General features: G+C 43.8%; 1 protein-coding gene across 1 annotated transcript in view; it reads right to left on the minus strand.

Moving 5' to 3' along the window:
• ATP1B3 (ATPase Na+/K+ transporting subunit beta 3) overlaps window positions 1-8,961 on the minus strand; it is a 58,185-nt gene extending 49,224 nt beyond the window's left edge. The window contains exon 1 of the mRNA XM_039461914.2: window positions 8,669-8,961. Coding sequence (XP_039317848.1) covers window positions 8,669-8,777 — 109 coding nt within the window. The 5' untranslated portion in view covers window positions 8,778-8,961. The remainder of the gene's footprint in view (window positions 1-8,668) is intronic.
• Window positions 8,962-14,369: the final 5,408 nt, after the last annotated feature.

Consider the following 14,369-nt stretch of genomic DNA (forward strand, 5'->3'; position numbering starts at 1 on the left):
GTTAAAAGAAAAAAAGACTTGAGGGTTTCATAAAAGCAGTATAAAAAGCTGAAAGGAGCAATAAAGCAGGAAGGAAACCTAAATAAAAGCCCTGGTTCTGTCACTATGATCAGATGCATGATCCAGGCATGCCACAAACCCAGCTGAGTCACCAACGAGAAAATTAAGAGGAATAATTGCTAAGTTTCTTTTGAACACCGAACTTCCATGAAAAACCATCAGTACTCAAAAAAAAAGGAAAATGCTCAAATATTGGGGGTATGATTATACTACGGTATGCCAATACTGTCAAATGCTGTGAAGATGTTAAAAACAATGCTGCAGAAGACTAACTTCATGGAAACGTTCTTGGTGTTGTTCATTCATTCAACCAGTTTGTACTACACTCCTAGTTAGTGCTAGGACAGGCTAGGGGTTATAGAATCAAAGAGGAATAAGACATGAGTAAGAAGATTATAGTCTAGTGAACAGGCAACAACAACAATATATAAATTTCTATTTCTATGACAGAAATAGAAAAACCTGTCTTTTATTTATTTATTTGGGTTTTTTTTTTTTTTTTTTTTTGAGATGGAGTTTCGCTCTTGTTACCCAGGCTGGAGTGCAATGGTGCGATCTTGGCTCACCGTAACCTCCACCTCCTGGGTTCAGGCAATTCTCCTGCCTCAGCCTCCTGAGTAGCTGGGATTACAGGCACGCACCACCATGCCCAGCTAATTTTTTGTATATTTAGTAGAGATGGGGTTTCACTATGTTGACCGGGATGGTCTCGATCTCTTGACCTCGTGATCCACCCGCCTCGGCCTCCCAAAGTGCTGGGATTACAGGCTTGAGCCACTGCGCCCGGCCAGGTCTTTTTTTTTTTTAAAGATAGGTCCCCTTTCAGTCGGAACTGCCATCTTCCAGTAATTCGCCAAAATGACGAACACAAAGGGAAAGAGGAGAGACACTCGATACATGTTCTCTAGGCCTTTTAGAAAACATGGAGTTGTTCCTTTGGCCACGTATATGCGAATCTGTAAGAAAGCTGATATTGTAGACATCAAGGGAATGGGTACTGTTCAAAAAGGAATGCCCCACAAATGTTGTCATAGCAGAACTGGAAGTGTCTACAATGTTACCCAGCATGCTGTTGGCATTGCTGTAAACAAACAAGTTAAGGGCAAGATTCTTGCCAAGAGAATTAATGTGCATACTGAGCACATCAAGCACTCTGAGAGCCGAGATAGCTTCCTAAAACGTATGACGGAAAATGATCAGAAAAAGGAAGAAGCCAAAGAGAAAGGTACCTGCGTCCAACTGGAAGCGCCAGCCTGCTCCACCCAGAGAAGCACACTGTGTGAGAACCAATGGGAAGGAGCCTGAGCTGCTGGAACCTATTCTCTATGAATTCATGGCATAATAGGTGTTAAAAAAAAAAATAAAAGACCTCTGGACTGTTAATAAATAAAATAAAATAAAATAAAGATAGGTCCTAACTCTGCCACCCAGGCTGGAATGCAGTGGCACAATTATAGCTCATTGCACCTTGACCTCCTGGACTCAGCTGATCCTCCCACCTCAGCTTCATGAGTAGCTGTGAGTACAGGTCACTGCCAAGGTCTGATTGCAAAAGTTCGCTATGCCATCACACTTGGCTAATTTTTTGTATTTTTAGTAGTAATAGGGTTTCACCACGTTGCCCAGGCTGATTTCAAACTCCTGGCCACAAGCGATCTGCCCACCTCAGCTTTCCAAAGTGCTGGGATTATAGGCAAGAGCCACTGCACCTGGGCTTAATGCAAAGAGGAGTTCAAAGACGTTTTTCAGAGATAAGACTATCAAAGCCAACATCTGAGTAGCCAGGCCAACATGGAACATGGGGATGAGAGGCCCAGAAGCTAGGAAACGGCCCAGAAGGGATAGGATATAACTAGGTAGAATGGTAGAGACAGATGACAGAAGAAAAGTAAGCCACTGAGATTTTAAGGAGTTTGTATGTCATGCTAAGGAGCCATTGAAAACACAGATTTACATGAAGAGATACCTATGAAACATCTAACTGTAGATTTCTGATAGGCAGGTGGTTATAATAACATTAAGAAGTCAGGCCAGAGGCATGGCTCACACCTGTGATCCCAGCACTTTGGGAGGCTGAGGCTGATGGATCACCTGAGGTTGGGAATTTGAGACCCGCCTGACCAACATGGAGAAACCCCGTCTCTACTAAAAATACAAAATTAGCCAAGTGCGGTGGTACATGCCTGTAATTCCAGTTACTTGGGAGGCTGAGACGAGAATTGCTTCAACTGGGGAGGCGGAGGTTTTGGTGAGCAGAGATTGCACCACTGTATTCCACTTGGCCCAAAGGCACTTGGGCAACAAGAGGCAAAACTCCCTCTAAGAAAGACATATGATTAGATATGCAGATTTGGGAGTCCCAACAGAGATAGTAACTAAGCCATCAGACTAGATAAATTCAACAGGAAGTATGTATGGTCACCACAAAGGTGACAAACAGAGCCAAAGACACCTCTAGCACAACAGCATTTAGGAAAAAGGCAGACGAATAAAAGACCATTCTCCTTAAACGTTAAATGGTATGTAACTAAGCATTTAAAATTTTTATTTAAGTATGTTTATAACTTATTTCTACATAGAAAAAAGACATAAAATGTTAACAGTGGTTATATTATATGGTTAAAGATTACAGGTGACTTTACTTCACCTGTAAAGATGAATGAAAGTAAAATTAGAAAATAGTAAATTTATCTTTCAAGGTTAAATGAGTGTCTCCTACTATTTCACAATCAGTGTTAAATGATTGGTCCTTAATCAAATGATGATAAAATCACGGAAAAGTTGTTACTATAGATAGGAAGGCTTTTAAGATTTCTTTCTTTTTTTTTTTTTTTTTTGTGACGGAGCTTCACTCTTGTTACCCAGGCTGGAGTGCAATGGCGCGATCTCGGCTCACCGCAACCTCCGCCTCTCAGGCAATTCTCCTGCCTCAGCTTCCTGAGTAGGCACCTACTCAGGCACCTACTTACAGGCACGCGCCACCATGCCCAGCTAATTTTTTGTATTTTTAGTAGAGACGGAGTTTCACCATGTTGACCAGGATGGTCTCAATCTCTTGACCTTGTGATCCACCCGCCTCAGCCTCCCAAAGTGCTGGGATTACAGGCGTGAGCCACCGTGTCCAGCCAAGATTTCTTTTAATAACAACTAGTTTAATTGTATAGATATAAATCTAAAAGTAAATTTCAAAGAAATAAAATTACTTAAAGGGTGGGGAGAGGTTGCTCTTTAATAATCTTAAAGCACACATACTACCATAATTACAATGGTATTATAACACAACACATAAACTTTCCCTTTCTCTCCCTCCCACCACAAGACTACCTCCTGGGTGATCCAGGAAGTACTTTCTCCTGCTAGATGATGGCTCAGTACCTGACCCGCTCTTCTGCTGCTGTCACCACATGTACCACTGGCCTGCATTTATAGCCTGCACACAGGGTAAGGCAAGTCCTGTTACTTTTCCAGTGAGGTGTATTTTTGTAAAGTTTATAAAGCTTCTATTTATGCCTAGTGTTCCATTATTGGAACGCTAACCATGTGGGAGTTATATCCTCCTGCTCAAGGTCACTGCCAAGGTCTGATTGCAAAAATTCAAAAAATTCCAACCTCCAGCATAAATGGGTTAATGGCACACTCCACAGGACAAAGAACACCATCTTACAACAACTATGTGACATTGGAAAATAAACACATCTGCCTTCTCCCCTACTGTCAGATGCCCCAGTTGGGATGAAGTCTGATCTCCAAAGCAGAGCAATTACTGAGCCATGACCCAGAAGTGACTGAGAAAAGAAAAAATGGCACCTCATGGACCTACAGTAAAAGAAAAGGCACACAAGCAAAATATAGGCGCCAAGTTTTGGTCGAGAATTTTGACTAGGCTTGGAAATCAGTGACTTTAAGTTAAAGTTTAAGTTAATGTTAATAAATTTACTGACAGACCACCTCAATAAAGATAATGAACCCCAAAGAAGCCCACAAGCAGATGTCATTAAATGACAACACATCATGACATAGTTGGTTTTTCTTTCTTTATTTTTGTTTTGTTTTGTTTTGAGGCAGAGTCTCACCCTTGTTGCTCAGGCTGGAGTGCAGTAGTGCAGTGTCAGTTCACTGCAACCTCCACCTCCTGGGTTCACACGATTCTCCCGCCTCACCTTCCTGAGTAGCCGGGATTATAGGTACCCACTACCATACCCAGCTAATTTTTGTACTTTTATTAGAGATGGAGTTTCACCACGTTGGCCAGGCTGGTCTTAAACTCCTGACCTCAGGTGATCCGCCTGCCTTAGCCTCCCAAAGTGCTGGAATTACAGGCTGTGTCTGGCCTTGTTTTTTGTTTTTGTTTTAAAAGCTCTGGCCTTGGAGTCCGAAGGCCCAAGGATTCTATCACTAACTCACTGAGTGAATTTTGGCAAATCGGATGACCCATAGGTTTAATTTTGCCACCTATGAAATGAGGGCACTGGGCTAGATTACTGACTTTCAAGAGTTTTTGGACTATGAGCCAAAGTAACAAATACAGTTTACATTGGAGTATCTGTATATGCAAAACATACAAAAATTTCATGAAACAACTTTTTTTTTAGATAGAAAAATCTATTAGGTAAAATAAACGTATTTTTACTACTCAATTTGATCATTTAAAAAATGTTAATGGTAACACACAGCCCACAACTAGTAGTTTCAACAACACTAGAGGATCTCTAAGATTCATTAATTTGACTCTAATTGTATTCAATCACTTAAGTTATTTAATATTTTGCAACATCAGCCACTAGGTGCTCAATTTTCTTTGTCCTCTGTTTTCAGAAATGGCAACTATTTGTTACTGATGTATACTTACTTTTCAGCTTGAAAACCAGTGCTAGGTACACTTGGATCACCCAACTAGTTGCACGTTAGGTTACTGTGAAAATCACATGAGATAACTTAAGTGTTTCAAAATGTTTACCCACACATAAGTTACCTCATGTGATTTAGCCAAATACACAATAAAGCAGCCAGTCAAAATCTTTATGTAGCTGTTTTAAATATTTACGACAATGCAATGTAACATGCAATATTTTTTCACTTTCTCCAAAATGTAAATAGCAAAACTACTTTTAAATATGTGTGCTTTTTAATATTATCCAATGCACTTGGAGAGGAACCTCATGTCAAAATGAGAAAAACATACCAAAGACTTAAATGTATAAAATAAAACCGGGGTACATTTTAAATGCATGATAAAATCCTGGGTGTAGACACACCAGGAGTCCTAGCAACTTTACAATGTCAAAAAAGATGTGATATTTTTTTCTTCTACCACCTACCTACAACAAATACATATTTTTTTCCTCCCACCACCTAGATAAAATTTGACTAAAAAAAAAAGGCAACAAGACAACTAGAAAAAAAAATTTACAAAATGAAACAAGGCTGTCTTTAAAAAAAAAAAGCTGTTACCAAAAAATGTAAGGTTTTTTTTTTTTTGGGGGGGGATGGAGTCTTCTTTGTCACCCAAACTGGGGTACAGTGGTGTGATCTCAGCTGACTGTAACCTCTACCTTCTGGGTTCATGCAATTCTCCTGCCTCAGTCTCCTGAGTAGCTGGGATTCCAGGTATGTGCCACCATGCCCTGCTAATTTTTTTTGTATTTTTAGTAGAGATGGGGGTTTCACTATGTTGGCCAGGCTGGTTTTGTACTCCTGACCTCAAGTGATACACCCACCTCAGCCTCCAAAAGTGCCACTGCCCCCAACCCAAAAAATGTAATTTTTTTTTTTTTTTTTTTTTAGATGGAGTCTCATTCTGTTGCCCGGCTGGAGTGCAATGGCGTGATCTCACCTCACTGCAACCTCCAACTCCCTGGCTTAAGTGATTCTCCTGCCTCAGCCTCAGTCTCCCAAGTAGCTGAGATTCAGCCATGTGCCACCATGCCCAGCTAATTTTTGTATTTTTAGTAGAGACAGGGTTTCACCATGTTGCCCAGGATGGTCTCGATCTCCTGACCTCATGATCCACCCGCCTCAGCCTCTCAAAGTGCTAGTTACAAACATGAGCCACCGTGCCCAGCCCAAACGTAAGGTTTAAAAAGGGATACCACAGGTTAAAATAGTCTCAGTGCTGATGAAGGTATGAGACACCACTATACACTGTTGGGAGTAAAAACTGTTAGAAACTTCCTGCAAGGCATACGAAAACAGGTTTTCAAAATGTGAAAAGTACATATGAATGGCCTGGAAATCCCATCAGTACAATTATCTACCAAAGAAATAAATTTGTGAAAATGTATGTGAAAAGGGTGACTATTCAGAGACCTGTCTCTAAAAAAAAAAAGAAAAAAAAGATCTTTATTAACACGGAAAGATGCCCACAATATACTCAGATTGTAAAACAAAAAAGAAAGAAAGAAGAAAGCAAATCTTACACAATTCAGTAAGATATTTACCAGAATGTGAATAGTATCTCTGAGGTATGATAAGATCCAGCAGCTAGCCCATACAGTCCCTTCAAGAGAATTAGAAAAAAGGCACCTCTCCTGGCAGACATATATATCCCCAGAAGCACAGAGCTCTCCAAACTGATCTTGCCTTTGCAAGAACTAGAAGATGCTCCAGGCAGACCCAACCATGCTCCAGCGTACACAGCCTGGCAAGCTGAATATGGATTTCCGCCTCCTCTCACAACTCCCTCACCAATCCTTAGAGGGATACCCTTATGGCTGGGACAGGATTATTCTTCATTGACTTACTATTATTACAATAAACAAGAAATTTACTATTCACTTATGATAAGAGTAATACTTACGGATTTTTAAGAGGATTGGCTTAATCCTTCCAAAATGAATCCCAACTTCACTCCTACTACTTTTACAGCCCTGACACATTGCCCTGTACTTATTTGTGCACATGTTATCTATTTAAATGCAAAAACCCAATAAAACCAAATCTCTGCCCTAGGTCATATAATACAAAGGTTAAAGAGCACTATCTGCAGTGAGAAACGTCCTTCTAACACAAAGTGGAGTTACTCTGTTCTGGAAATGGAGAAGGGAGAAAAGGAGGAAGGTAGCCTATCAAAATTAATCCCTCTCCGCCACTCAAAAATGTCTTCAGCAAAAACTCAGTACACTCTAGAAACAAGCAATTAAGCTTTTCAATTGTTTATCTTTTATTCTCATGTAAGTCTGGATGCAAGATTTATTTCTTCATCACACTAGTGGGTTCCCAAAAGAAGACAGCAATTTAAATAAAAATCATGAGCGATTACCATGCAGTTAGGCAAGGCATCTGTAAAATAATACAACCGCTGGACTAGGATTAAAGGAGAACTGGGTTCTTTTCCTGGCTTTGTGGAATATGTAATTTTACACAAGGCAAAAAAAAATCACAACCTCTCTGGGTCTCATTTTTCTCATCTCTAAGGTGGGGGCTGGGCTAAAAAAATCCTCCAAGGCCCCTTGCAGCTTGTGATAAGACTTCAAGTGGCCTTTTCACCCTGAAGGAGTTCATTTCAGTCCGCAGCAACAGCGTATTTTCCGAGCCCTAGCTAACTTCTCCATGCTTCTCCTAAAAATGTTGTGCCCAAATAGTTCTAAGCTCTCGAGATTGACTCCCAGTCAGAAAGAAATGGTCTTTCAAGACCCACTAACAAAAGGATTTAAAAAGGTAAAATTAGTTAAGTATTGTGGGTGGGGGGGGGAGGAAGCTCTAGCTTGTACTCAGAGATTGATACAATTTTAGGGGGAAAAAAAAGGGCATCCTAAAGCAGCTCTACATGGTAGATGGTTTAAATATTTTAAAACAAAAGAGCTCACGCATAGAAAAAAAAAAAAAAAGCTGCTAACATAAAACCATCACGCTCCTGTTTTGAAGGCACAGAAAAGAAAATTGTGTTGTTCAGACAGGATTTACTTTCCCCAAAGAAGCAAATTGGTAAGGACGAAAACCTCTGTAATTAAAAAGGAATTCGAGAGGAACCGACCTTTTTAAGGGCCTTTTCACTGTCCAAATTCAAGTGCATTTTCTTGTACAATGTACTACTGTGATTAACTCACCGCTACACGTTTAAGCAACCCACACCCACACTTAACACTCAGCCTCACTCTTCCGACCGGTCGGGGTGGCAGCGTGGACGAGTCACAAGATAGCGGCGGGAGTGGAAATTTCCTCTCCCCTGCAGTGGGGCAGGGTCTGGCTTCTATGAACCACCCAGCGGGCCGGGCGCCTCCGCCAGGGCCTCTCGGGCCGGAGCGCTCGGTACAAAGGAGGCCGGAGAGGTTGGCTCCCGAACGTTCGGGGCCAGGCCCCAGGCAGGGGTCCCCGGCTTCCGGCGCCGCGCCGGGCGGGAGGCCCGGGGCAGCACGTGCGCCCCACTCCCGGCTAGGAGGGAGGAACCCGCGCGGCGGGCCGCGCTGCTTCGGGAGCGAGCGGTGGCCAGTCCCGCTGGCCCGGCGAGCAATGAATGGGGCCGCGCTGCACTGCGGCCGCCCGGGTTAGGGTCGGGCGGTCTGGGGCCCCGGCGCGGGGAGCCGCCTCCAACGTTTCCGTTCCCACCCGACCCCGCCCGGCACCCCCCGGACCGCAGCCGGCCCCGGACGCCCAGCTGCCGCCCGCTCACCCCAGCTCTTGGCGGTGCGCCCCAGGAACTCTCCGGTGGTTGGGTTGTAGATGAAGAGCTTCCACTCGGCCAGGCACTGGTTGAGGGACTTCTTCTCGTTCTTCGTCATGGTGTGCGCGCAGGCGGCTGGGGGAGCGGCGGCCGCGGGGATGGAGGCGGCGAGGGCAGCGGAGGCGCGTCCCAGCTCCGGCGGCGCAGCCCGGCGACGGCAGGGGAGGGTGGGACAGCCGAGAACACCTCCTCGTTACAGGGTGTACTCAAGCCGACTGCGCCGCGCCGCGCCGGGCGGCCGTTTGGGCCGCGGCAGCCTGACGTCTCAGCCCGTCGCAGCCAATCCCCGCGCTGCTCGGCCCGCGCCGCCACCGCCTCCCGCCCGCGGTCGGGGCGCTGCCTGAGGCGGCGAGGATGCCCCGCCCAGCCCCGGCCCGGCCCCGCCCCGCGGTAGCCTCGAGGGCTCCCTCAGCCCTGGTCGGAGGAAGCAAGAAGTGCCTCTAAAAATCCGAAGGTTTAGTCGCACGCAAATTTGTAATAATAGCAAAAGGCGGGCGTCCCCGCGCCGCAGGTTGCTCCGGAGGAGGACTGGGTTTCCCGGGCGTTCCCGGGCGCCGGGGCGCTGAGGAGATGCCACCCGCGGCGGGCAGGCGCGGAGAGCACGGAAACGACTCCAGTCGGCCCGCGGCGTCCTCTCCGGGGGAACGTCACCGTCCCCTCCCGGACCTGCCTCCCCGAGGTCCCCAGGCGCCCTCTGGGCTCTGTGCCGTTCCTACGGGACGCTGTCTGGGCTCTGTGACGTTCCTACAGGACGCTCTGCGGGACCGCGCGGGGCTCCCGCAGTGTACACCGTGCACTGCTGTTCCGAGAACGTCTTCGCTTGGCCCGTTTTAAGGATTCAACCCGGAGCCTCGGATCAATGGGAATTCCATTCTAAATAAGTCGGTGAATGGAGTATCATTTTTCCCCGGATTCAGTTGACTTTATCAATGAAATCTAAATACGTGCTTTCCCAAGGCTCCCGGCAACCGAAAACTCCCAGCTTTTGCCCAGACGCTCCTATTCTTAACCCACAGGAAATGGACACTCGTGGAGGGCCCACGCCGGTGTGGTGTCGCCGGCTTTTCATCTTCTCCCCTGCAGAGATCGCGGCCCCTGGGCGGAGCTGAGGGTGCGGGTAGCGCTTTTCTCCGCCAGATGGAGCTGACGAGTACGGGGCCCGCAGACTCCAGCGGCAGGATAAAAGACTTAGGAGTTTGCACAGAAGGTGCTGGTTTTTGTTGTTGTTGTTGTTGTTGTTTTCTTCATACTGTTTTGTTTTGTTTTTAGAAAAAAGAAAAGCGCTGCCTCCGTTTTATTAGCAAATAAAAATTATGAAGAAATTTAACAGCCATCTTATTATTTGGAATGATGAATTATGATCTGTCTGGAAGTTTAAACAGCCTGCAAATGAATACATTTTCCCTTTTCCTCACTTTTCTTACCAAAGTAAGCAATGATGAATTATACCTTCCACAAATGGAAAAGTGGTAAAACATATTCCTGTAAAGTGATTTTTCACGATTAAAAAGGCTAAACTTATCATTGTGACATTGAAAAGAACCAAAATCCGTTTACGTTTTCAGCTTATGACACCAAAAGATTTGTATTAGCATTTTGGAGAGTTTGGCATGAAATCAGTATTAGAAATAGCAAAGCACCGGCCGGGCGCGGTGGCTCAAGCCTGTAATCCCAGCACTTTGGGAGGCCGAGGCGGGTGGATCACGAGGTCAAGAGATCGAGACCATCCTGGTCAACATGGTGAAACCCCGTCTCTACTAAAAATACTAGAAATTAGCTGGGTATGGTGGCGTGTGCCTGTAATCCCAGCTACTCAGGAGGCTGAGGCAGGAGAATTACCTGAACCCAGGAGGCGGAGGTTGTGGTGAGCCGAGATCGCGCCATTGCACTCCAGCCTGGGCAACAAGAGCGAAACTCCGTCTCAAAAAAAAAAAAAAGAAAGAAATAGCAAAGCACCATGCAAGCAGACTGGAAGGTACTTCTTTAAATCATAGGCAAGATTGTAAGAACTAAAGAATGGAAGTAGTTAACTATTTTCATCTCATTAAAAATATAACTACAGGTAGAGGAGACATAAAATACTGGTAGAATTGATAACAGGCTTTTTCATTTAGGTAAGATGGAAGATATTTAGAATGAAACAAAACCTGTCTGCTTCATTTACATTAAGTAGATGTGTGTGTGCGCGCGCTAATGATAAGCATGCTTTAATAAGTAATTACCTGGCACACGAAACGTGGTAAACAAGAATATTATGAAGTAGTGTTTCAAAGAGATTGGCTGCTGTCAAGGATTTGTAGTTTGTATAAGTTTAATGGTCATTAATAATGACTTTCATACCTAGTGCTTTGCAGTTTTCCAAATAAAGATTTAAATACAAATATAATTCAGTAAGCAGTTTTGAAACCCATGACTAACTGTTCAGTATCGTAACTAGAGCCAACAGATTTTAGTTTGGTGAAATTTTTACATTCTACTCCAAAACATGGAAACTATTTGTTTCTCTGACATGTGGTAAGTTGAGCATTACCTGGAAGAGAAAATCCTGTATTTACTGGGAACCACCGGCTTACCAAGTATGAGTAGATGAAATATAAAATTTAATCACAGTTACATTATGTCAGTTTATTTTACTCTGTTTCTCCTTTGAAGGAGAAGTTACTTTACTAAATAAAATACAGAATGCCCACTTAAATTTAAGTCCGGATAGAAAATGGATATTTTGTTGGTATGTATTTCATGCAATATCTGGGACATAGCTCCCCCCACCCAAATTATTCCTGTCTGTCTGAAATTCAAATTTAACTAGATATCTTGTTGTTGTTGTTGTTGTTTAGAGATGGAGTTTCAATCTTGTTGCCCAGGCTGGAGTGGAATGGTGGGATCTTGGCTCACTGCAACCTCCAACTCCTGGGTTCAAGCGATTCTCCTGCCTCAGCCTCCTGAGCTGGGATTACAAGCGTGTGCCACCACACTTAGCTAATTTTTGTATTATTAGTTGAGACAGGGTTTCACCATGTTGTCCAGGCTGGTCTTGAACCCGTGACCTCAGGTGATCCACTTGCCTCGGCCTCCCAAAGTGTTGGGATTACAGGCATGAGCCACTACACCTGGCCTATGTTGTGTTTTTATTTGCTAAATCTGACACCCCTATTTGTAGAGGATACTTGGGAATTCCACAGTAATCATAATGATCTCTTATAAATAATTAACTAAGTCCCAGGCCCTGTACTACTTACATAGTGTGACTTATTTCTCAGTCTTCACCAATACCCTAATGGGGAGGTACTGCTTCCTTAATTTTGTAAATGAGGGAATTACATTTACAAAATAGTAATTAATTTTGTAATTAATCATCTAATTACAATTACTGAAATTAGAAAAATTAACTCATCCATAGTTAAGAAGCCAGCAAATGACAGCACCTGGATTCAGATACCCACCTCTCCTCCACCACCCAATACTGTTAATACCTCCACAGTAGGCCAGGCATGGTGGTTCATGCCTGTAATCCCAGCACTTTGAGAGGCCAAGGTGGGCAGATCACAAGGTTAGGAGTTCAAGACCAGCCTGGCCAACATGGTGGTAACCCCATATCCACTAAAAATACAAAAATTAGTGGGGTGTGGTGGTGGGTGCCTGTAATTCCAGCTGAGAGGCTGAGGCAGAATTGCTTGAACCCGGGAGGCAAAGGTTGCAGTGAGCCAAGATTGTACCACTGCACTCCAGCCTGGGTGACAGAGAAAGATTTTGTCTCAAAGAAAATAAATAAATAAATAAATAAATAAGAATGGCAGATTGTTGCATTAATGAAGCTGGGTGTGTTAAAAAACAAAAAATGAAAAAACTTTTTTTTGAGATAGGATCTTGCTCTGTTGCCCAGGCTAGAATGCAGTGGTGCAATCAGAGCTCACTGTAGTCTCCACCTCTTGTACTCAAGTGATCTTCCTGCTTCAGCCTCCTGAGTAGCTAGGACTACAGGCATGCCACCACATCTGGCTTTTTTTTAAATTTTGAGATGGAGTCTTGCTCTGTTGTCCAGGCTGGAGTGCAGTGGCACAATCTCGGCTCACAACAACCTCTGCCTCCCAGGTTCAAGTAATTCTCCTGCTTCAGCTTCCCGAGTAGCATGCGACCCCATGCCTGGCTGATTTTTTTATTTTTAGTAGAGATGACGTTTCACTATCTTGGCCAGACTGGTCTCGAACTCCTGACCTCATGATCTACCTGCCTCAGCCTCCCAAAGTGCTGCAATTACAGGTGTGAGCCACCGTACCCAGCCACATCTGGCTAATTTTTATTTTATTTTTGTAGAGATGGGGATCTTGCTATGTTGCCCAGGCCGGTCTTGAACTTCTGGCTTCACTTCAAGCAATCCTCTTGACTTGACCTCCTGAAATATGAAATTACAGGTGTGAGCCACTGTGCCTGGCCAAAAAGAAGCTTTTTATCTGAGGAAGTCTAGCCCCTTTAAATTATCAGGGCCAGAGAGGCACTGAAATTAAACACATGGAATGAAACTCCTTGAACTAAATCAGATTTATCTCTTGAAGCTACTTCATTTCCGTAAACCAATGAATTCCTGATGAACAACTTTTGCAATTGTCCCCTTCTCCTGATTCATCCTATTTTCTTTAAAAACTTGAGCCTCTCTTTTGTTCCCTAGAGCACTTGACAAGACAACCTGGGCTGCACTTCTCAACCTTGGCCTAAATAAACTCTCTATGTTAATTTTGCCTGAGCTTCTTTCTTTCAGGTCGACAGGTGATGGGCATGTGAGATTCATGATACTTTGTTTGCTTTGTATATGCTTGAAAAAAAAAACACATATTTTTTGTGGTTCTTTTATTTGAAAAATAACCAAGAGAGGTATAAATTTGGCTGGGCGTGGTGGCACATGCCTGTAATCCCAGCTACTTGAGAGGCTGAAGCACAAGAATCACTTGAACCCAGGAGGCAGAGGTTGCAGTGAGCTGAGAGCAAGACTCAGTCTCAAAAATAAAAAGAGGGTATAAATCGAACACTTTTAAAAGGAGCTATTTTATTTATTTATTTTTATTTTTATTTTTTTTGAGACGGAGTTTTGCTCTTGTTACCCAGGCTGGAGTGCAATGGCGTGATCTCGGCTCACCGCAACCTCCGCCTCCTGGGTTCAGGCAATTCTCCTGCCTCAGCCTCCTGAGTAGCTGGGATTACAGGCACGCGCCACCATGCCCAGCTAATTTTTTGTATTTTTGGTAGAGACGGGGTTTCACCATGTTGACCAGGATGGTCTCGATCTCTTGACCTCATGATCCACCCGCCTTGGCCTCCCAAAGTGCTGGGATTACAGGCTTGAGCCACCGCGCCTGACCTAAAAGGAGCTATTTCTAAAAGCTGACCTCATAGGAAACATAATTCTGGGAACATAAGAGAATTTTTCTTGTATTCTAAATAGTGACCACAGGAAAATTTAAGAAGCTATTTTATCCATAAGACAAGTTGATTATATCTATGTAATCAACATATATATGTGTGTTTGTATATATCTATACACACACTCATGTGTATATATGTATATTAGGATCAATCAGTGACATGAAGTTATTAGAAATTAAAAATATAATTGCTAGAATTAAAAAATCAATGTAAGGACTGAAAGGAGAAGTCA

The sequence above is a fragment of the Saimiri boliviensis genome, chromosome 9 (assembly GCF_048565385.1).
Source record: "Saimiri boliviensis isolate mSaiBol1 chromosome 9, mSaiBol1.pri, whole genome shotgun sequence".
Lineage (NCBI taxonomy): Eukaryota > Metazoa > Chordata > Mammalia > Primates > Cebidae > Saimiri > Saimiri boliviensis.